Here is a 24,017-nt window from a genome sequence, read left to right as displayed (position 1 = left end):
TGGGGACTGACCGAGCGGGCAGCAGGGTCCACAAGGTTCGTGGGCCGGATTAATGAGCCTGGTGGGCCGTATCCAGCCCGTGGGCCTTAGTTTGACAACCTCTGCTTTAACGAAATGATAAGGTGACACAGTGCTCTAAGTCACTTCTGTCACTGATTATAGAATTGGGAGGGACGCTAGCTCAACTCCCTGCAATGCAGGAATCTTAACTAAAGCATCCCTGAGAGATGGCCCTTAACCTCTGCTCATAAACTTCAAAAGAAAGTGTCCACAACCTCCTGGGGGAGTATGTTCCACTGTCGAACAGCTCTTACTGCCAAAAAGCTTTTCCTAATGTTTAGTCAGAATCTCCTTTCTTGTAACTTGGAAGTCACAGGTGAAGTGAAGGCATGAGGCAGGAGTTGGTAATGCAGGTGAGCTGTGCACCGGCAAGCTGCCAGCTAGCTCTGCTAAGGCTCTTTTTATTAGCACAATATGCAAAACCAGTCAGATACATTTTGGACTGTGACCTTTACACATCCCGAGATTAAGGGGTTGTACAAAGTTATTTTGGCACCTGTTTCCACCGCGTCATTCTCCCCTTGCACAATGTATAATGAAGGAGACAAAGGTCACAGACAGGGCACGGCAGACCGCTGAGAAAGCCAAAGGTTAGATAGAGGGCATGATGTTCAGACAGCTGTTGTTTGTCTGCAGGCGGAAGTGTGTTCCACACCCGGCGGGTGGATGTGTGCTCCTACCCTCCATCTTCCAAGGGGCAGCCCTTTAGATATCTGAAGATGGGTCTCATATCTCTGCTTTTCTAAGCTAAACACAACCCACTCCCATAACCGTTCCTCATAAGGCTTGGCTTTAAGATCCTTTAAAGTCTGCACATTTTCCAGCTTGTCAATACCCTCAAATTGTGGCACCAAGAACTAGGCAGCGTACTCCAGGTGCGATCTGGCCCAGGCAGAACACAGACGGACTAGGACTTTTCTTGATCAGGACGCTAGACTTCTGTTGATGCATCCGAGAACAGCATTAGCTTTTTTTGCTGCTGCATCACACTGTTGACTCATGTTAAGCTTGTGTACTACGACCACTGGATCCTGTTCACGTGTGAAACTGGCAAGTTAAGATAGCCACGGGCAACTTATACCCTCCAGTAGCGATGCCTCATTGCCCTCCATATGGTTGCATCAGGAAGATTTTGGGCAGCATGTGACAGGACATTCTCAAACAAATATGTGCTCTTTCTTTTTATTTTATCACAGCCGAGGACCCTCATATCTACGGGACTGCCTCTCCCAGTATGCCCCACGGAGGACCTTAAGGTCCATAAATAGCAACACCCTAGAAGTCCCGGGCCCTAAGGAGGTCAGATTAGCCTCAACCAGAGCCAGGGTCTTTTCAACACTGGCTCCCGCCTGGTGGAACGCTCTGTCTCATGAGACCAGGGCCCTGCAGGATCTGATTTCTTTCCGCAGGGCCTGTAAGACAGAGTTGTTCTGCCTGGCCTTTGGCTTGGAGCCAATTTGATTCCCTCCCCCTCTTTCTTTTTTCCTTTCTCCTCCTATGATGAGGCTGCATTTTAATGTTTTAATGTTGTATTTTAATCTTGTTTTTAAGTTGTATTCATTCAGCTTGTTTTTATTGTTGGTTGTTTGCCGCCCTGAGCCCGGCCTTAGCTGGGGAGGGCAGGGTATAAATAAAATTTATCATTATATTAAATTTATTATTTTCTTTGCCCATAGATCTCAGGGTAGCTCACAACATCATAATACAAGAAACACAAAATGCATCATAAAAACAAGAGAAATAAACACCCCACTAACCAATAACCCTCCCTCCCCCCATCTCACTTGCGGGTTGCAGCATTGACCACACTGGCTTGGTCATGTACACAGAATGGAAGATGTTAGGACACACGCTCCCTGCGGCTCGGAGCGCTGAGCAGAGCCTCCCGCCTGCATTCGCTCCATAAGACGTACACGCATTTCCCCTTACTTTTTAGGAGGGGGAAAGCGCGTCTTACATAGCGAAAAATATGGTAAAAGAATGAGAAAGGATGTTGCGGGGGCTTCCCCCCCCCCCAGCATTAAGGAAGAAAGGAGTGGGTGGGAGGGGCAAGACAAGATGGGTGAAAGGGGGGTGTGTGAAGAGAAAAATTAATCTAAAATAAAAAGCAAACTTGGGATGAGGAAGATGAAGGCTGCCTGTTTTGTCTGTTCATGCCACTTACCATATTAAAAGTCCAACGGGGAGAGCTGGGTGAGGGGCTACAAAGGAGAAAAGGGGGGGAATTGGACCAGGCAGGCAGGCTTTCTCTCTATTTTTTATTTGATTTTCCAAATAAAAATTTATAGCAAAACCGAATACATATCCATACAGAGATTTTTTTTTTTAATCTCAAGACTTTCTTCTATTGTCAACATTTTCAACTGCATATCATTTCGTGTTTCGTATCCTTATTGTCCATTGTATTTGTTACATTACAAATGAGATTAAAATTCTGCTAATGTTTTCTTCTGGTTATGGTAGTCTCTTAAGTAAATTATAAATTTTCGCCATTCTTTCTTGATGTTTTTGTCTTTTTGGTCCCTGACCTTTCCGGTCAGTTTTGCTATTTCAGTGTAGTCTAACAACTCGGTTCGCCATTCCTCTCTAGTAGGGACTCTTTATTCTTTCAATCTCTGGGCTGCTGTAGCATCTGTACTGCTGTTTTCACATACATGAAGAGCCTTTTCTGTTCCTTTGGAATGTCGGAACCTACAATTCCTAATAAGAAGGCTTCTAGGTGTGCTTTTTTTATACAAAAGTTGTTTTAAACATTTTTTTTTCAGTTCGTTATATATCATTTCCCATAAATACTTTATTACCTTACACAAACACCACGTATGATAAAAGGTACCTTCTTTTTCTTTACACTCCCAGCACATATTTGTACTCGTTCTATACATTTTTGGTAGCTTAAAGGTAAAGGTAAAGGGAACCCTGACTGTTAGGTCCAGTTGCAGACGACTCTGGGGTTGCGGCACTCATCTCGCTTTACTGGCTGAGGGAGCCGGCGTACAGCTTCTGGGTCATGTGGCCAGCATGACTAAGCCACTTCTGGCAAACCAAAGCAGCACATGGAAACGCCGTTTACCTTCCCGCCGGAGCAGTACCTATTTATCTACTTGCACTTTGATGTGCTTTCGAACTGCTAGGTTGGCAGGAGCAGGGACCGAGCAACGGGAGCTCACCCCGTCGCGGGGATTCGAACCGCCAACCTTCTGATTGGCAAGCCCTAGGCTCTGTGGTTTAGACCACAGTGTCACCCGCATCCCTTTTTGGTAGCTTAAAGGTAAAGGTACCCCTGCCTGTACGGGCCAGTTTTGCCAGACTCTAGGGTTGTGCGCTCATCTCACTCTATAGGCCGGGAGCCAGCGCTGTCCGGAGACACTTCCGGGTCACGTGGCCAGCGTGACGAAGCTGCTCTGGCGAGCCAGCACCAGCGCAGCACACGGAAACGCCGTTTACCTTCCCGCTATAAGGCGGTACCTATTTATCTACTTGCACTTAGGGGTGCTTTCGAACTGTTAAGTGGGCAGGAGCTGGGACCGAAAGGCGGGAGCTCACCCCGCCACGGGGATTCGAACTGCCGACCTTTCGATCGGCAAGTCCTAGGTGCTGAGGCTTTAACCCACAGCACCACCGGCGTCCCATTGGTAGCTTACTAGGAGTAACATAGCACAGGTACATCATTCTCATATAATTTTCTTTCAGTGTACAACATGCCATGAATTTCAGATCTGTTTTCCATAATCTTTCCCAAAATGCAATATGAATGTTATGCCTTTCTCTCTCCCCGTCTTCCTTCCTTCCTTCCTCTCTCTGTCTCTCTCCTCAGCCCACCATCATTCACATCAGCAGGTTCACACTCCCCCACTATCTAACAGTACATTACATATGATTAAACTTATTATTATGAGACATTACTTTCATTATTTTAACACATATATGTATAGCTTTACATGGAAACACCAAATACATCAAATACACAGCATGCTTCCACCACCAATTTCCCCCTATAGGAATCCGTGATGTCATGGGAAGAGCAAACTCTGAGGGTAATGCTCTCCACCCTCCATACAACTAAAAGGTTTCTCCCACATGAGAGGGCAGGGGGTGTTTCGCAAGCATTCAGTTATAACTTTCAGCACTCCATCCATTTAAACAGTTTCTCCTCTGTGAGTTTGTTGATGGCTTGCAAGGCTTCCACTCTTAGTGAAGCTCTTTCCACACTCCATACATTTAAAATGTTTTCTCTTCTGTGAGAGTCTGGCAATGTTTTGTAAGATCGCCACTCACTAAAGCACTTTGCGCACTCCAAACATTTTTAAGTTTTCTCCCCTGTGTGAGTTTGTTGGTGTTTTGTAAGACTTCCTTTATCACTGAAGCTCCTTCCACACTCCATACATTTAAATGGTTTCTCCCCTGTGTGGCTTTGTTGATGTATTCTAAAATGTCCACTTTGAGTGAAGCTCTTTCCACATTCCATACATTTAAATGGTCTCTCCCCTGTATGAGTTCGTAGATGTATATCAAGATTTCCACTATAACTGAAGCTCTTTCCACACTCCATACATTTAAATGGTTTCTCTCCTGTGTGGGTTACTTGATGAATTCTAAAATGTGCACTTTGACTGAAGCTCTTTCCACACTCTGTACATTTAAATGGTTTCTCCCCTGTGTGAGACCGTAGATGTAAATTAAGATTTCCACTATGAATGAAGCCTTTCCCACACTCCGTACATGTAAATGGTTTTTCACCCGTGTGTGTTCGCTGATGTGTTATAAGAGATCCACTATGACAGAAGGCCTTTCCACACTCCATACATACAAATGTCTTTTCTCCTGTGTGAGTTTGGATATGTGAATTTAGACTTCCACTATTAATGAAGCACTTTTCACACTGTGTGCATTTAAACGGTTTCTCCCCTGTATGAGTTCGTTGATGTAAAGTAAGTTTTCCACTACAACTGAAGCATTTTCCACACTGTGTGCACTTAAATGGTTTCTCCCCTGTGTGAATTCGTTGATGTACAGTAAGGTTTCCACTATTATTGAAACACCTTCCACACTCCAAACATTTATACGGTTTCTCCCCTGTGTGAATTCGTTGGTGTTTCTTACAGGCTCCATTATTACTGAAGCTCTTTCCACACTCTGAACATTTATATGGTTTCTCACCTGTGTGAGTTCGATGATGTACAGTAAGGTGCGAACTATGATTGAAGATCTTTCCACACTCCATACATTGAAATGGTTTCTTCTCAGTTTGAGTTTGACATTTTGCAAGAGTTCCATTACCACTTAAGCTCTTTCCGCACTCCATGCCTTTAAACGGTTTCTCCGTTATCTGAGTTCATTGATGGGATAACCATGCAGACTGACTGAAGCGCATTCCACATGTCTAAATATTTTCTTCATCTGAACATTTTATTTGTTTTTCCCAATGAAATTGCAGGTGGCCCCTCAGAATTCTGAATGTCTTCTCTGTTGCCTTTCTGGGAGTGGGGTGGAAAGAAAATCTTGTTAGTGTTTCAAGGAAGAGTAAAAGAGATGTTAACACACAGTAAGCCCATTTAGCACCTTTTCTTATTTTAACATCTCCTAGATCCTCTCCTCTCTATGTCTCCCTGAGGAAGACTAGTTAGTTCTGCCTGACCTTCTGCCCATATTGTAATATAGGAATATCTTAGTGGAAATTCCCTGTCCAGGACCCTCTCATAATCCTTTCTTCTTTTGGGTTGGGTGGCCAAGGTCTCCCGGACGTACCATCTTTGCTCCAACAGGGAATATGTGTGGCGCTGAAAACAGTTAATATTAAAGATCGCTTGTAAGGATGAAATGAATGAATATTATTTTAGAGGAAGGAGGCTCAAACAAGAGATGTTTCCACTAGAAGAGATTAAAAACTTGTGCGTAAAGAGCAATCCCACCCACCAACTTTCTCACACACCTCAGCTGTGATACTGGCAATCCTTGGCCTGCATATGCACATGCCCACATGCAAACCCTCCAGCAATGGGGATTGTCTATCATGAATTTGGGTCCTTTACCCTTGAAACCCACCAGACTGGGAATGTGAATACATCTATTATCTTTTGGTGCTGATGGATTGTATTACAGTTTGTAACTCACTCTACCAAAAATAAGAAGTAATATAGAAGCTTTCAATACAGTGGTACCTCAGGTTACATACGCTTCAGGTTACATATGCTTCAGGTTACAGACTCCACTAACCCAGAAATAGTACCTTGGGTTAAGAACTTTGCTTTAGGATGAGAACAGAAATCATGTGGTGCTGGCGCAGTGGCAGCGGGAGGCCTCAGGTTAGGAACAGTTTCAGGTTAAGAAAGACCTCCAGAACGAATTAAGTTCTTAGCCTGAGGCACCACTGCCATGGGAGCATATTCACCCAGTGCTTTAACAGTTGCACTGGCTCCTGGTGGAGTATAGGGTCAGGTTCAAGGTGCTGGTCTTGACCTTTAAAGCCCTTTGTGGCTTAGGGACCTCGTATCTATGGGATCGCCTCTCCTGGTATGCCCAGGAAGACCTTAAGGTCCATGAACAACCATAGTTTAGAGGTCCCGGGCCCTAAGGAAGTCAGACTATCCTCCACCAGCACCAGGGCCTTTTCAGTGATGGCTCCGACCTGGTGGAATGTTCTGCCCCATGAGACCAGGGCCCTGCAGCATTTAACTTCCTCCCGCAGGGCCTGTAAAGACAGAGCAATTCCGCCTGGCTTTCAATTTGAACCTGGCCTAATCTTTTGTTCCTCTTCCTTCCCTCCCCTTTTTATGAAGATTACCCGCTCTGGGATCCCACAGCTAATTCTCCCCTGGTCTCCTCACTGGCCCAAATAGGACTAATTAAGGCAGCTAGCCCTGGTGATCATCTAATGTTTATTTCCCCTAAACTGATTTTTGAATTATATTGTTATTCATGTTTTTATACTGTATTTTATGCTGCTTTTATAATTAAGTGTTTTAAATATGTTGTTAGCCGCCCTGAGACTGGTTTTTGAACCGGGAAGGGCAGGGTATAAATAGAAATAATAATAATAATAATAATAATAATAATTAAAATCCAAAAGCATTTCAATAGCACCCTCCACCCATATTTTTTGACTGGTGTCCAACAGTATAAATAATCAGCCATGCAGTGGAAAGTGAACATTGCTACTGATCATGATAGGTTCCTTCTCTGCAGGGAGAAAGGGGGTCCCGTGTGGGTTTTCAACATTCCCCTCCCCACAGCAGTTAGTCAAACTTTTGAGATGGGCAAGCCAACCCTCTCGCCAGCTCAATTTGTGCTTAAGCAGGTAACTGTATAGCAAGAAATAAACAACAGAACAGGAAGAAAAAGGAAGACAACTTCTTAGGATAAAGGAACTCAGTGGTCCCACAGTGAGGCATATTATTCTGGAGAACTTCCTAAAGGTCCCTGTAAGGTAGTCCAGGTAAAGAAGAGAAGAAAACCCAGGTAAGGGAGGAAGAGTAAGAGAAAGGGGGTGGGACAGGAGGCCCCTGAGCATCAATGTGTGTGTAACCCTCAGCTCTTGGTTCAATGGTCTCCCCATCACAGATAGGAAAAATGCAATTGTTGGAGGAGTGGAATGGGGAAGCAAATGCAAGAACAAAGGAAATTCTGTTTACAAAAACGCAGTTCCACCTGCTGGCAATGCTGGGCTTGGCTCCCCCCCCCCCATGGCTCCCTCAGCCCCCCAACTTCCTCTGCCCTCCTCTCTCCGTCCCCTTGGCGCAGCTCACCCCTCGCCCTGCGCCCCGAACAGCACGTAAGACTCTCCATCCGGAGGGGCGTCGCAAGAGGGGGGGGGGAGAGAGCGAGGAGAAGGGAGGGGGGGTCTCTCTCCTGGTCTCCCTCGCTTCCTTTAAGCCTTGCATGGACTCCCTTCTCTCCATCTCTCCTGCCAAAAGGACGCGACAAGGCGCAACACGCGCGGAGACCCTGGGGATCTCCTGCCAGGTTTGGGACCTCGGCTCGGACCCCAGCAGGGCAGGTGAGCATCCCTTGGTCCTCAAAAGAGATTGTGCAAAGGAATCCCTGCGGGCGTTTCCTCCGGAGTAAGACATCTTGCACCCCACACCGCGCTGCACATAGTGAATTTGAAAGTGGGGGTGATCTCAAATGCAATGCAAACCTTGCAGGTGTTGAGTCCCCACTTTGCAGCTGGGATGCATGGATCTGGGCCCCTCTCGATGGGTCCCAGGAACGGCTCTTGTGGGGTATGTGTGTGTGGGGGGGGGGTCTTCTTTCCCTCTCCCCCTCTCATCACCCCTCCCACCCCAGGCTGCGTCTTTACCTCTTTGTCCTCTCCGGCCGCTTGCCTCCCTAAATCGTTAATCCAGTTTCCATTCCTGAATTAAAGGGGGGGGGGCGTTTTCCTCCACCGACACACCCCTCCTCCCTTTTCTAAAACCTCCCGCCTCTCGAGGGACTCCTATTGCCTTTGTCTTGAAACTTCCGACACGTTGAGTAGCGACACTTCGGGTTCCCCTTTGAACGCGCGGGCCCATAGAACTATACCTGCAGAACAGCCCCCGCCTGCATTTCAGGATCCTAGTGCGAGTCAGGCTTGTGCAAAATATGCATAGGGGAGGGGGTCCAACCTTCATCCCCCAGAGTTTGTTTTTTTCCCCCAAAAGGGCGGGCGGGTTCTTTCCATGTCGAGGATTGAACCTGGTGTCTCCTTTTGCATGCACAGCGTTGAATCTGAGACCTGCATGCAAAGCAGCTGTTCTGCGCCTCTCCATACAACTTCATACACCCCCCTTTTTTTTTAAAAAAAAGTGTGCATTATAACAACACTGGACTACCCTTTAGGATTGTCGTAAATTACTGCAGCTGCCAGAGATCGAACCTTGCGCCTTCTTGCAAAATAAATGGGATTACAGAGCTTGTTTGCAGCGGGGAAGGCAATTTCTGCTTGCAGGGAGGAGAAAGAGTGGGAACCTCCTGCCACCCAACCCCTCCATCTGGGTCAACGAGCTCCGCTTCCTAGAGAGGCAGGATGTTTTGGAGTCGGGGGGGGCAGTCTGGGAGGGGTCTCCGACCATATTCCCGGAAGAGAAGCAGCCGTGGAGAAGAGGAGGAGTAGAAGGTGCGGGTAGGATTTGCATCTGCAAACAGCGCAGCTGGGGGGGGGGAGAGGAGGAGGAGGGAAAGGGTTTTATGGGGGGGGGGGCGCGTGGGGAATGAGAGGAAAGCAGGGAATTGGCTCCCCCACCCTTTCCCTCTTGCCTTTTGCAAGATTTGCGACCTTGGAAGCAGGCCGAGACATTTTGGTGCAATCTGACCGGGACGCTGAAGAGCCGCCAGGTGACAGCTGCTCCCCCTCCCACAATGACCAACTTGCATTAAATATTATTATTATATATCACATAATCGATCACAAAATATTTCATTCGGGGTTTGCTCCTACGATGTTTTGTGCATCTTTGCACACCGAGCAGCGGGTTTGGACCCTTGCGCATTCTTGCTCAGGATTGTGCAAATCCTGCTGAGCTCGGAGGGATTGCAGCCCCCCAGCCTGGCTAGCGATGCTCCGGCTTTATCTTACACCCCCTCTACCTCCTGGCACCCCCTCATCACCCTACGAGGGGGGGGGAGATGGGGGGGCAGGGAGGCTGCTGTTGTACAGTGGAAACAGCTTGACAGGAATGGACATGGGACGGGGGGGGGGCGCGTTTGCTGTGCTGCTTTTGTAGCCCCAGAGCAGGAGAATACAGACACCTTTGCGTTCCCAGAGAGGGAGAGGATTTTGCATGGGGAGGTGTGGGTTTTGTGGAATGGATAAGGCCAGGGAAGTTTTCTTCATGCGTTTTGATTTGTTGGAACCCGCCCAGAGTGGCTGGGGGAACCCAGTCAGATGGGTGGCATATAATTTATTTATTTATTTATTTATACATACATACATACATACCCCCCCCCCTCCAATCTGGCTGGGTTTCCCCAGCCACTCTGGGCGGCTTCCAACCGAATATTAAAAACCACACAGCGTTAGTCATTAAAAACCTCCCTAAACAGGGCCGCCTGCAGTTGTCTTTTAAAAGTAAAATACAGTGGTACCTCGGGTTAAGAACTTAATTTGTTCTGGAGGTCCGTTCTTAACCTGAAACCGTTCTTAACCTGAAGCACCACTTTAGCTAATGGGGCCTCCCGCTGCCGCCGCACAATTTCTGTTCTCACCTTGAAGCAAATAGTACCCGAGGTACTATTTCTGGGTTAACGGATTCTGTAACCTGAAGCGTCTGTAATCTGAGATATCACTGTAGTTGTTTATTGCCTTGACATCTGCTGGGAGGGCGTTCCACAGGGCAGGCGCCACTACCGAGAAGGCCCTTTGCCTTGTTCCCTGTAACCTCACTTCTCGCAATGAGGGAACCGCCAGAAGGCCCTCAGCGCTGGATCTCAGGGTCCGGGCAGAACGATGGTGGTGGAGACGCTCCTTCAGGTATACAGGACCGAGGCCGTTTAGGGCTTTAAAGGTCAGCGCCAACACTTTGAATTGTGCTCGGAAACGTACTGGGAGCCAATGCAGATCTCTCAGGACCGGTGTTATGTGGTCCCGGCGGCCTCTCCCAGTCACCAGTCTAGCTGCTGCATTCTGGATTAATTGCAGTTTCAAAGGTAGCCCCACGTAGAGCACATTTATTATTATTATTATTGGCTTTGGGAGCTTCCTTAGCAAGAAAGAGGCTGATGTGAGAAGGAGCCAAAAGGAATCAATGATACTTTGGGAGGGGGAGTTGAGGGGGGAGGAAAATGGGGAGGGGGTGCTGCACTGCTCTTGTTGTAAGGATAAAGGTTGGAGGACTTGGTGTGCCACTCTTGAAACCTTTGCGGAACTTCCTCTCCATGAACGGTGAGGTTTTCTGTTGTTATTACTGCCAGTTGCCTTCTTCTCAGGGTCCCCTCTTGGACTCCTTTGGTCACTAGAAGAAAGGGCACTTTTCACTTGCTTGCACCCTCAATTCCCTGTTTTCCCTTCTCTCTCTCCTCTCTGTATATCATTCCTGAATCTTGGACATCTCTGGGTGTGTGTGTGAGAGAGAGAGCTTGGAAATGTTTGCATTTTTGCCTTGTGTGTATAATATCAATCTTGCTATTATTTTCTATGTGCTCCATCAAGATAGAGGCGGGTTTGAAACTGTATTCAGGAGGGGTGCCCTGCAGCCTATTTTGACCCCCCCCCCCAGTTATTTCTCACCCTGTTCCACCTCACTGTGCTGGAATATTAAAACAGTTCACACACACCGACGCTCTTAGACTGCACTGGCTCCCAGTGGAGTACAGGGTCAGGTTTAAGGTGCTGGTTTTGACCTTTAAAGCGCTGTGCAGCCTAGAACCCACATACCTACGGGACCGCCTCTCCTGGTATTCCCCGCAGAGGACCTTAAGGTCCACAAATAACAACACTTTGGTGGTCTCAAGGAGGTTAGATTGGTTTCAACCAGGGCCTTTTCAGTACTGGTCCCGACGTGGTGGAACCCTCTGTCACAAGAGACTAGGGCCCTGCGGGACTTGACATCTTTCCGCAGGGCCTGCAAGACAGCGCTGTTCTGCCTGGCCTTTGGTTTGGACTCGGTCTGACCCTTATGTTTCCCTCCCCTTATGGTCTTGATTTATCAGCTATTTTATAATGAGGCTGCATTTTAAATTGCATTTTAACCTATATTTTAAATTGTTTTTTCTTTTTTCTCCCTCTCTTTCCCCCCTATTATGTTTTTACTGAGATTTTATTTTATTGGTGTTAGCCACCCTGAGCCCGGCTCTGGCAGGGGAGGGCGGGGTATAAATAAAATTTATTATTATTAGAGGAAGCCCTGGAGGGCCATAAGTCACTAATCTTCCTATCCCTGCCCCGCAAACTACAATCCATGTTTGAGCTGAGATGGAGATGCCCTCCAGATGTCAGCTTTCTTCCAACCAGAGAGTCTTGTCAGTCTTTTAGGGCTTTTCTTTATTTATAAATGTGTCAAAAGGTCAGAAAGGGGATATCCTGGATGGCTGTTTTGGAGCAAGCAATAAGTGTGCACCCAGCTCTACCTCTTCTTTCAAATCAGAACCAGTGAAGGCGGTGAAGGTCCTGTGTGAGTGCCTGGAGGCGGTTGGAAGACGGATGGCGGCTAACAGATTGAGGTTGAATCCTGACAAGACAGAAGGACTGTTTTGGGGGGATGGGGTGGGTGTGTGTGGGGGACTCCCTGGTCCTGAATGGGGTAACTATGCCCCTGAAGGACCAGGTGCGCAGCCTGGGAGTCATTCTGGACTTACATCTGTCCATGGAGGTGCAGGTTCATTCTGTGTCCAGGGCAGCTGTCTACCAGCTCCATCTGGTACGCAGGCTGAGACCCTACCTGCCCGTGGACTGTCTCATGCATGTGGTGCATGCTCTAGTTATCTCCTGCTTGGACTACTGCAATGCGCTCTATGTGGGGCTACCTTTGAAGGTGTCCCGGAAACTGCAATTAATCCACATAACACCGGTCCTGAGAGATCTGCATTGGCTCCCAGTACGTTTCCGAGCACAATTCAAAGTGTTGGTGCTGACCTTTAAAGCCCTAAACGGCCTTGGTCCTGTATACCTGAAGGAGCGTCTCCACCCCCATCATTCTGCCCAGACCCTGAGATCCAGCGCTGAGGGCCTTCTGGCAGTTCCCTCGCTGCGAGAAGTGAGGTTACAGGGAACCAGAGGGCCTTCTCGGTACTGGCGCCGGCCCTGTGGAACACCCTCCCACCAGATGTCAAGGAAAGAAACAGCTATCCTATCTTTAAAAGACATCTGAAGGCAGCCCTGTCTAGGGAAGTTTTTAATATTTAATGCTGTATTATGTGAGTTCTGCAGAGGTACTGACCATAATGCTTTCTGTGAAGCCTGATTAGGTAGCTTATAGCATTAGAAAGTTCCTGTATAAAGGATGGCATTGTTCCCATTCCCTGTCTCTCCCCTGCAGGGCCAGGGATGGCTTCTCCAGAGAGCTGCTTCCTGTTTTGAAGTGTTCCCTTCAGGCCTCCTCATTCTCCTTCTCTCTGACAGGCAGCCTGATGGCCACAGAGACACCGTCTGGACCATCTCTTCTTACAGGTGCGGTGGGAAAAGGTGCCACGCAGCTCCCTCAGGTAAGGAAACAGAATCGGGGGAGGGCAGGTAGGAATTGGTTGGGCATTATTTATGATTAATGATTGAATTTGCTAGTTGCTTTATCCTGCCCAGGGCCACCAAAAGCAACCGAGAACCAAGAAACCAAACAGACAGGGATGAGGGGGATCTAAGAGAAGTTGTCTTGGCTTCTTCTTCCAGGATCTGGTGACCTTCCAGGCCCTCTTGACCTTTGAGGAGGTGGCTGTGTTTTTCACGGAGGAGGAGTGGGCTCTGCTGGATCCTGGCCAAAGAGCTCTGCACAAGGAAGTCATGGAGGAGAATTATGAGATGGTGGCTTCTCTAGGTAAGGGCACATTTTTATGCCTCTGGACTGCTAGACGTTGAAGGTGTCAAGCAGCTTTTGTGCATTTATTCATGCAGAGTAGGAATAATTTAAGAAGAATAGCCCGCTTGGATCCCCATTTTGCAGATGTACCCTACAATATTTGCAGCTTTGTTCTCTGAAGAAGCATCCATATATTCACACAAATGCCCCTTGTGACCACAAGGCCCTCTCCTGCTCATGTTGGGTGTCTTTATAGGATCTGGATATGGCAATCCCTCCTCTTTGCCTTTGTCGACGTAGATACGGATTGACAACCATATGCCAGGAGTGCTCTGATGGTGTTTCCTGCTTGGCAGGGGGTTGGACTCGATGGCTCTTGTGGTCTCTTCCAACTCTATGATTCTATGTTTTGAAATGACTGAGAGTTTTGTGGCCCAAAGCAGCTAATAATATCTCTTTCCTTGGCAGAATCAGACCTCAGTTCCTGTTGGGAAGAAGGACAAGAGCCATTCCTCCAGGACCCCAAAGAAGGGGAGACCTCAGCAGGTACCAGTGTTGGGAGGGGGGCCTTTTGCTCCAGGAAGAGAGGGGGGAGGAGAAGCCTGAGGCCTTTATGTCCTGCTTCACATCCTCCTTGAGGGCTTTTTCCTGGCTGCTTTGTTTCCTTGAAATCTGATGGGGCTTCTTGCTTGCCTGGATAGATGACAGAGAGGAGAATGTAGCAACTCTGCTCTTGCCCAAAGGTGACATTTGCATTTGTTGTCACACCCCCTTCTGCCCCACGGAGCATGAACGTGTATACCTGAAGCTGCAAAAATTGACCATGTCTGGAAGACGTTTGGTCTGATCCAGCAGCACTATTCTTCTAGAGAGCAGAGATGTCCTCCAGGCTGAGTTTTCCCTTCCAGTGTGCTGAGATATTCCCTCAAGTTCAAAATATCCTCTGTGGTTCCCTTGAATTGAAGTCAATGTACAGTGAGATCCTCTTCACGGGTGCCAGGTGGATTCTGTTGGGTCCACGTGTCCCCTCTGCTATCACCTCAGCAGGGGATTTAAGATCTTGCCTTTCCCAGCTTTTGGGAAGGGAGCCATGGCAGTAGTAGCAGTAGGAGTGTCTGGGCATATTGTACAGCCATACATCGGGTTAAAGACGCTTTGGGTTAAATCTTTTCAGGTTTCCTTACAAGAACAGTAGTCATAGTCAGATTCCTCAGTCAAGAGCTTCTATATTGCTTGACTTGTTGCACAAGCATTTCAGTTACAAATATATACAAACTATTTACATGCCTACTATATCTCTCCAGCACGGAGACCCAAGCGACCCAAGCAAGCGACCTGCAGCGACCTGGAAGTGCCGGAAAGGGTTACTTCTGGGTTTCGCCGCTCATGCATGCGCAGACGCTCAAAATGATGTTACACACATGTGCAGAAGCGGCGAATCGCAACCCGCGCACACGCAGACGTGGGTTGCGTTCTGCTCAGGTTGTGAATGGGGCTTCGGAACAGATCCCATTCACAACCAGAGGTACCACTGTACTCAGAATTAACTGGCCTTTTGGAAAGTATTTCCCAAACCAGAGTTCATCGCTTGGGTGGAAGGAGAAGATGTTAGGAAAACATCATTCAAGAAACAGATAAAAGTTCCTTTAGGCTTTAAAGAGGGTTCCAGAATTTTCTTTAGTGTGTTGGAGTGCCACTCTTGGCTTGATTGGTGCAAATAAAGGAAGGAAATTGCAGGCTGCAATTCTGCACAAGGAAAGCACACACACACACACTGAGTTTATACCGTGCTGGAGAGATATAGTAGGCATGTAAATAGTTTGTATATATTTGTAACTGAAATGCTTGTGCAACAAGTCAAGCAATATAGAAGCTCTTGACTGAGGAATCTGACTATGACTACTGTTCTTGTAAGGAAACAGGTGGCGCAGTGGGTTAAACCACAGAGCCTAGGACTTGCCGATCAGAAGGTCGGCGGCTCAAATCCCCGTGACGGGGTGAGCTCCCGTTGCTCGGTCTCTGCTCCTGCCAACCTAGCAGTTTGAAAGCACGTCAAAGTGCAAGTAGATAAATAGGTACTGTTCAGGCGGGAAGGTAAACGGCATTTCCGTGCGCTGCTCTGGTTCGCCAGAAGTGGCTTGGTCATGCTGGCCACATGACCCAGAAGCTGTACACCAGCTCCCTCGGCCAGTAAAGCGAGATGAATGCTGCAACCCCAGAGTCGTCCGCGACTGGACCTAACAGTCATCTGCCTCCAGGGAAATATTCTGCTACAAGGAGGTGCCACCACACAAGCAGAAAGTGCAGCCGAAGTGTGTGGGCGGTAACCTCCAATAAAAGATCCATTTGGATGGGGTTCTAAGGAAAGGTAAAGATCAGCAAGTGGGAGTCACAGCAGGTGGGAGGTGGAGCGGAAAGGGACCTTGAGATTGTAGCATATTCAGAAATTAACTTCAGATTCAGCTGGACAGGGAGAGAGAGGGAGGGGGACAAGCTTGAAAAAGCATATAAGCAAAGAACTGAGTTCAATGTGTATTGAGGGTCTCTGCTTCTGCCTTGCGATTTGAATGGCATTTTCTTTTTCTCGCTCAAAACAGATAATGGGCAGAAGAGCGAGAATCGTGGAGAGCCATCTGTGGGGTCATCAGGAAATGTGGAGTGTGAAACAGCGAAAGAGAAATTTGTAAATCAGCGATCACCCCAAAAGCGTGCAGGAACCATGTTGGAAAATGGGGAAAGGAAATCCTCCACCCCTCAGGACACTGATGTCCATGTCGAGCTGAATTCACATGAAGAATGCACAGGGAACAGCAGTGTGGAGTGTGGAAAGAGCTCCAGTCACAGTGAAAGCTTCAGTTCACATCAGAGAACCCAAACAGGGGAGAAAGCATTTCAATGCATTGAGTGTGGAAAGAGGTTAAGTAGTGCTGGTAACCTTATTAAGCACAGAAAAACCCACACAGGGGAGAAGCCATTTAAATGCATGCAGTGTGGAAAGAGCTTCAGACAGAGTGGGAACCTGACTGCACATCAAAGAACCCACACAGGGGAGAAACCGTTTACATGTATGGTGTGTGGGAAGAGTTTCAGTCTCAATCACCATCTTACTTTACACCAAAGAACCCACACAGGGGAGAAACCACATACATGTATGGAGTGTGGAAAAAGCTTCTGTACCAGTAGTTTCCTTATTGTACATCAAAGAAAGCACACTGGGGAGAAACCATTTAAATGTACGGAGTGTGGAAAGAGCTTCAGCCAGAGTGGAAACCTTACTAAACATCAAAGAACCCACACTCAAGAGAAACCGTTTAAATCCATGGTGTTTGGAAATAGTTTAAGCCCCAATTGCCAGCTTACTTTGCATCAAGAAAAACACGCAGAGGAGAAACCATTTCAATGCATGGAGTGTGGAAAGAGCTTCAGTCGTAGGAGTAAGCTTACTTTACATCTAAGAACCCACACAGGGGAGAAACCATTTAAATGTATGGAGTGTGGAAAGAGCTTCAGCCAGAGCGGAAACCTAACTGCACATGAAAGAACACACACAGGGGTGAAACCATGTAAATCTGTGGTGTTTGGAAAGAGTTTGGGACTCAGTCATCATCTCAATTTACATCAGGGAGCCCACACTAGGGAAAAACTGCATAAATGCATGGAGTGTGGAAAGAGCTTTCGTGCGAGTAGCATCCTTATTGTGCATCAAAGAACACACACTGGGGAGAAGCCATTTAAATGTTCAGAGTGCGGAAAGAGCTTCAGCCAAAGTGGAAGCCTTACTGCACATCAAAGAACCCACACAGCAGAGAAACCATTTAAATGTATGGTGTGTGGAAAGAGTTTCACTTTCAATTACTACCTTACTTTACATCAAAGAACGCACAGTGGAGAGAAACCGTTTAAATGTATGGAATGTGGAAAGAGCTTCCGTTGGAGAACTACACTTATTTTACATCAAAGAGCCCACACTGGAGAGAAACCATTTAAATGTATGGAGTGTGGAAAGAGCTTCAAACAGAGTGGAAGGCTTACCGCACATCAAATAACCCACACAACAGAGAAACCATTTAAATGTATGGTTTGTGGAAAGAGTTTCAGTGTCAATTACTACCTTACTTTGCATCAAAAAGCCCACATTGGGGATAAACCATATAAGTGTATGGAGTGTGGAAAGAGCTTCAGCCGGAGTACTACACTTATTGTACATCAAAGAACGCACACTGGGGAGAAACCATTTAAATGTTTGCAGTGTGGAAAGAGTTTCAGTCGACGGAGTACACTTACTGTACATCAAAGAACACACACCAGGGAGAAGCCCTTTAAATGTATGGAGTTTGAAAACAGAAGCTTTATAGAACATCATAAAACAGACACTGGGGAGAAACCACTAGAATGTATGGAGTGTGGAAAGAACTTCCGTTGTAGAAGTGCTCTTACTTTACATCAAAGAACCCACACGGGGGAGAAACCATATGATTGCATGGACTGTGGAAAGAGCTTCAGTCGTAGGAGTACACTTATTGTACATCAAAGAGGCCACACTGGTGAGAAACCATTTAAATGCATGGAGTGTGGAAAGGCCTTCAGGCATAGCGGAAGCCTTACTGCACATCAAAGAATACACACTGGGGAGAAACCTTTTAAGTGTATGGAGTGTGGAAAGAGTTTCAGTCGAAGGACTACACTTAATATACATCAGAGAGCCCACACTGGGGAGAAACCTTTTAAATGCGTAGAGTGCGGGAAAAGCTTTAGTTGTAGGAGCGCACTTACTTTTCATCAGAGAACTCACTCTGGAGAGAAACCATTAAAATGTATGGAGTGTGGAAAGAACATTCAGCGGACTACAGTTACCTTTCATCAAAGAATCAACATTGGGGAGAAACCATTAAGATGCATGGAGTGTGCAAAGAGCTTCAGTGAGAGTGATGACTTGACTGCATCCGAGAACCCACACAAGGGAGAAACCTTCCAAGTAAATGGAATATGAGAAGAGCTGCAGTGGGAGCAGCAAACTTAACTTCACTCAAGATAATTCACACAGAGAGAAAAACTAACAAAATACATGGAATGTGAACAGCATTTTGTTAGTGACTGAAGCCATCTCTGCACAGGGAGGAACCAAAACAGGGAAGAAATTAAGAGTAGAAATCTTGTGGCACCTGAAAATGCATTATGATGTAAGGTTTCATCTTCCCTAAGAAAAAGAAGAAATTGCCAGCACTGCAACTTTTAATTGCCCAAGACAGTCTCCCCTTTCTGTGTAATGTTCGGCCCGGCCGGCACCTACTTTACACCTAAGGACCCATACTGGGCAGAAACCATTTAAATGTATGGAATGTGGAATGATCTTCAGCCAGAGTAGAAACTTCATTGCACATCAAAGAACACACACGGCGTAGAAACCGGTGTGAATCCCAGAGGTGGAGAAGCAGTGAGGACAAAGCTTAACCACTATATTAAATGGTCTCCCCATTCTGGGAAATGTGATATAACTGATTGGATCTCCATGTACAGAAAGAGCCACAGGCCCGGGCTCCCAAAGAGAGGGTGGCACCAGACCTTAAACTCTGAATTGGCCTCCGCAATCACTGACAGACTCATTGTTAATAGTGTGTTTATGGAAGACAATCTTACTCGGCTACGAGTGGTTGCCAAAGAAAGAAAGAGAAATAAAAGAGTACACTAGGAATACTATCTTGTTCGTGGGTAGGCTGTGATTAGTCCAGGTGCAGAGCTACAGTGCTCTGCTTTATTTTGTAATCAATTTAACCTGTTTTCTTGCTGGCACCCGATCTTTTATTATAAATAAAGTTCATAATCTGACCCCCTCTTCAGTTTGTCCTATCACCGAACCTTTTTTTGAATGCAACTTTTAGTCTATTCAGAAGCAAATAAAATATCAGCACGAAGGATGTTTAGATTAAAACAGCTGCAGGTGAGGCATTCATATTAGAACTATTGCTTTCTTTTCCCATATACAGGTGTCCTACGAATCAGATTTCCTTTCATCTGAAAGAGAAATTTTGTCTCTGACAAATGTGGAGATAACCAAACATTTTGGATTCATATTACCAAATTCTCTTAAAAGGGGAGTTGGGCTACATATTTTGCCATTTTGGTAGCACCAACTCAGTCTCATAAAGGTTGCTTAGTTTAAAGCTGCTGAATGTGTCGCATTGAGTGATTTATGGGGTGTCACACCACCCATAAAGCAGCTCTGAGACCGAGGAAGGCATACTGGATGTAATGGAGGAAGAAGGGACAGTCCAGGTGAAAAACAGGTCAGTAGATTCTCCACCTTCCTCTGCCCCACTCTCTTGTAGAACCAGGAGCTTGAAAAGTGAAGAGCAGCTATGACTTCTGTAGTTTCAGGCTGCATGTACACAACCCATCAGGGGAGGAGGGGAGGGCCCCCATTGTTGCTGCATGGTGAGCTCCCGTTCCTTTGTCCCAGCTTCTGCCAACCTGGCAGTTTGAAAGCATACCAGTGCAAGTAGATAAATAGGTACCACTGTGGCGGGAAGGCAAATGGTGTTTCCGTGTGCTCTGGCTTCCATCATGGAGTCCCGTTGCACCAGAAGTGGTTTAGTCATGCTGGCCACATGACTGTCTGTGGGCAAACACTGGCTCCCTCAGCCTGAAAGTTGAGATGAGCACTGCACCCCATAGTTGACTTTGACTGGACTTAACCCTCTAGGGGACCTTTACCTTTTACCATGAACAGTGTTCAAAACGCCAGGAGAGAGATCCTGAGGGACATTCTTTATTCTTACTATTGTTTCTGTCTGTGTCCAAACTCCCATCAGTGGAGTCCCCTTATCCAGACAGATTTAAGGAGATCCTAGTCCCACTCTTTTTAATGGGATCCTTGGTGGTGGTATGGTCCCTGAATCCTGGACCAGAATGGTGATAATCCCCAAAAGCAGGCCAGGACCCAGAAAAAAATGGAGTTCCATATCACTCCTAAGCCAGGACCAGAAGAATGTTTACAGTGCTTATTATGGTGCGATTTAATAGGGGAATCAGTTCATATGTTCATCCAGACGAGGCAGGTTGCGTACCAGGAAGGCAGATCTCATATTCCATTAGATGACTGCTCAATGTACAGTGGTACCTCAGGTTAAGTACTTAATTTGTTCCGGAGGTCCGTTCTTAACCTGAAACTGTTCTTAACCTGAAGCACCACTTTAGCTAATGGGGCCTCCTTCTGCTGCCGCGCTGCCGGAGCACCATTTTTGTTCTCATCCTGAAGCAAAGTTCTTAACCCGAGGTACTATTTTTGGGTTAGCGGAGTCTGTAACCTGAAGCGTATGTAACCTGAGGTACCATTGTAATTAGAAATGCTAAGGCCTTCTGTCAGCCTGAGATTTCTATCACGTTCGATGTCTTTAAGGCATCTGACTGTCTTGAGTGGCCGTATATTTTTGCTGTTTTAAAAGGATAACAGATAGGGAATAAGAAGGGTATAAAGAAGGGAATAAGAAGGGTAGGGTTATGGACTTCCAGCAATGAAAGATGGCCGTACTGAGCTCATAGGGACCACCAGCACCAACAGGGCTCTCTGGCTGGTCAAGGGGGAGCCAGGACTGCCAAATGCAAAGATTGAAAGGGCTGTGTGAAGCCCCCACCCCCCCTTCCCCAATGAGCTTGGCTCCACCAGGACTGGGATCACCCCAGCAGCGATCCAGCAGAGCTCAGAGGTCCAGAGGCCTCCAGAGCTGAGCAGGTAACACAGTGGAGCCCCCCCCCCAAAAAAAAATGTTACCTGCTGCCACGGCCATCGAGAGAGCCTTTAATTTTTAACTTTTTATTATGAAGCCCTAACCCCAACCTATACTTGTGTGTATGAGTGTGTAGGTCTGTGTGCACATGTGTATCCACAAACAACCCCCCTCAGCACACACACTTCCTCTGGCCCCACCCCACCAGTCCCTTGCATATCTGTTAAGTTTACCTGCTTCTTCCTTCCATGCTTTAAGCATTGTCTGTGTGAACTAGCTATTAGATGGTCCACCAGCATTAAGACATCTTCCACCTCCTTGTGATATTTGTCAAGGGGTACGTTTTATGGGTGCAGAATCTACCAGAAGTTTCTAGAACATTCTGGGTCTTTTAAGTCGCCTCTAAGATTCTCAAAGCACAGCTGGTGTTTACAGGCTGTGTGTGTTACCTGAATTTCAAGGGCTATTTGCTCCAGGGACAGCCTATATCTACTCTCTACTGGGTAGATCTGTTATTTCTACCTTTTCTACTGCACTTTACATTTCATTTTGTAATTATTTCATACTGTGTGGTGTGTATTTTACTGGTTGCAACTGGATGCCCACTCAGGAGCTAAGTTTTGTAGCTGCTGAATTTCAGCATGAACTGTATTGATTTTGAACCTCAGCGAATTGCTACTGAAGAAACTTCTGCTACCTCTTTGTGTGTTTTTGATCTCAGGTAATTGCTCTTCGCTTTGCTGGGTGTCTGGTTTTTGGACATCTTACTCCATCAGTATTTGGAGAGGGGGAACTTGGCAGTCTTTGAATTTTTCCATTCTTGCGAGGGTGTCTATTGTAGCCCTGCCCACAATCTTGATTCACTTTCAGGTTCTTCCCCTTTCAGTTATTATAATAATAATTTTTTATTTATACCCCGCCCATCTGGCTGGGTTTCCCCAGCCACTCTGGGGGAAGGTAATACCCTGACCTCTTCGCAGTGCCTTGTTAACAGGTTTATTTTTTGTTCTAAACAGCCCAGATTATCCTCTTCATTGTTGTATTATAAATCCAGCTTGAGAAAATGGCGAGTCCCTCATTTATCAACATATTTTGACACCTTTCAGTTATGGCAAATCATTCCCATGCTTTCAGCAAATGTAGTAACATCTTGGGTCACGCTGGAGGCACGAGCTCCCCCTTCTCTCTCACAAGCTGTGATCCCCGAACAGGTCAATATGGAAGTCTATATCCAAGCCTTTCACACAATGAACTACAGAGATGTGGAACAGATGGTATAAAAATACTCAAGGTAAGAAAAGCCTGCCACAGAAACATTCTATTCCTAAACTACACGATCAGCACTAAGAAAAATAACAGGGTGGGAGTCAGGTTGAGAAGTCCACATAGCATAGAAATTATTAGAGCATTCATACATACTCCGGTTATCTCCCACTTGGACTACTGCAATGTGCTCTATGTGTAAAAGGTAAAGGTACCCCTGCCCGTACGGGCCAGTCTTGCCAGACTCTAGGGTTGTGCGCTCATCTCACTCTAGAGGCCGGGAGCCAGCGCTGTCCGCAGACACTTCCGGGTCACGTGGCCAGCGTGACAAGCTGCATCTGGCAAGCCAGCGCAGCACACGGAACGCCGTTTACCTTCCCGCTGGTAAGCGGTCCCTATTTATCTACTTGCACCCAGGGGTGCTTTCGAACTGCTAGGTTGGCAGGCGCTGGGACCGAACGACAGGAGCGCACCCCGCCGCGGGGATTTGAACCGCCGACCATGCGATCGTCAAGTCCTAGGCGCTGAGGTTTTACCCACAGCGCCACCCGCGTCCCTAATGTGGGCTCTATGTGGGGCTACCTTTAAAGGTGACATGGAAACTACAACTAATCCAGAATGCAGCAGCTAGACTAGTGATTGGGAACGGCTGCTGGGACCACGTAACACTGGTCCTAAAAGAAGTACATTGGCTCCCTGTACGTTATCGAGCACAATGCAAAGTGTTGGTGCTGACCTTTAAATCCAAAATGGCCTAGCCCTGTAGACCTGAAGGAGCATCTCCACCCTCATCATCCAGCATGGAATGAACATGGAAGTTCTCCGGGGGCCTTCTGGCGGTTCCCTCACTGCAAGAAGTGATGTTACAGGGAACCAGGGAAGGCCATCCCTGTGGAATGCCCTCCCAAGGAAATAAACAACTACTTGACTTTTAGAAAACATCAGAAGGCAGCCCTGTTCAGGGAAATTTTTAATGTTAGATTTTTTTCTGTGTTTTTATATATGCTGTAAGCTGCCCAGAGTGGCTGGGGAGACCCAGCCAGATGAGCAGGGTATTGTTGTTGTTATTATTATTATTACTACTACATAGGGTATATTCAGGTATTACAAAAATACATAAATTTGTAAAATTTAGCATTGAATAAATTGTCTCGTATGCTAAATGGGTTAACTAATTTTATAAGAGGCTGAGGCTCCATCCCTCCAGTGGAATTTCTGGGGGAATGAATGACCAGACTCTGGTCACCCATCACACTTCTGCCTGACAACAACCAGTACAGATCAGCTGTAGGAAATTTCTGACCCTGATCACAACCACCAGATCTACTAAAGGTTATTACTTTGTAAGGAAAACTTCAGGAACCTAGAATCTCCATGTATCTACATCACCTTGGGTTTCACAATATGGCAGTTCTAAAAGTGGGGGGGGGGGGCAGGCGTTTGCCTGTGAGAGGAAGAGTTTTGGGCTTCTTGTGAAAGGGAATTCCAGGAACCAGGAGCCACTTTAGACAAGGCCTTTCCCAGGATGGAAAGGAAGCGAGGGAAA

At 46.8% G+C, this 24,017-nt stretch overlaps 3 protein-coding genes across 4 annotated transcripts in view; 1 reads left to right on the top strand and 2 right to left on the bottom strand.

Moving 5' to 3' along the window:
• LOC310670699 (uncharacterized protein) overlaps positions 1-24,017 on the bottom strand; it is a 93,004-nt gene that overhangs the window by 31,352 nt on the left and 37,635 nt on the right. The gene's annotated exons all lie outside the window — the stretch shown is intronic.
• LOC310670758 (uncharacterized protein) lies at positions 3,860-8,641 on the bottom strand. Of its 2 annotated transcripts, none has more exons than XM_083426488.1 (2): positions 8,357-8,641; positions 3,860-5,534 (listed from the first exon to the last, which is right to left on the bottom strand). In XM_083426488.1, the coding sequence occupies exon 2, from the start codon at positions 5,360-5,362 to the stop codon at positions 4,364-4,366; it is 999 nt and encodes a 332-aa protein (XP_083282614.1). In that variant the 5' UTR covers positions 5,363-5,534; positions 8,357-8,641; the 3' UTR covers positions 3,860-4,363. The 2 variants fall into 2 exon arrangements, with proteins under 2 accessions (XP_083282614.1, XP_083282615.1); XM_083426489.1 differs by lacking the exon at positions 8,357-8,641 and adding an exon at positions 8,195-8,315.
• LOC310672761 (uncharacterized protein) lies at positions 7,936-19,312 on the top strand (the record flags this gene model as incomplete). Its single annotated transcript, XM_083430413.1, has 6 exons — positions 7,936-8,053; positions 8,987-9,160; positions 13,094-13,176; positions 13,358-13,502; positions 13,953-14,030; positions 16,082-19,312. The coding sequence occupies 6 exons, from the start codon at positions 7,936-7,938 to the stop codon at positions 18,472-18,474; spliced, it is 2,991 nt and encodes a 996-aa protein (XP_083286539.1). The 3' UTR covers positions 18,475-19,312.

Source organism: Podarcis tiliguerta (assembly GCF_965153285.1).
Source record: "Podarcis tiliguerta genome assembly, chromosome: 2".
NCBI lineage: Eukaryota > Metazoa > Chordata > Lepidosauria > Squamata > Lacertidae > Podarcis > Podarcis tiliguerta.
Note: the sequence above shows the minus strand (reverse complement) of the source record. Positions and strands in the feature narration are given on the sequence as shown.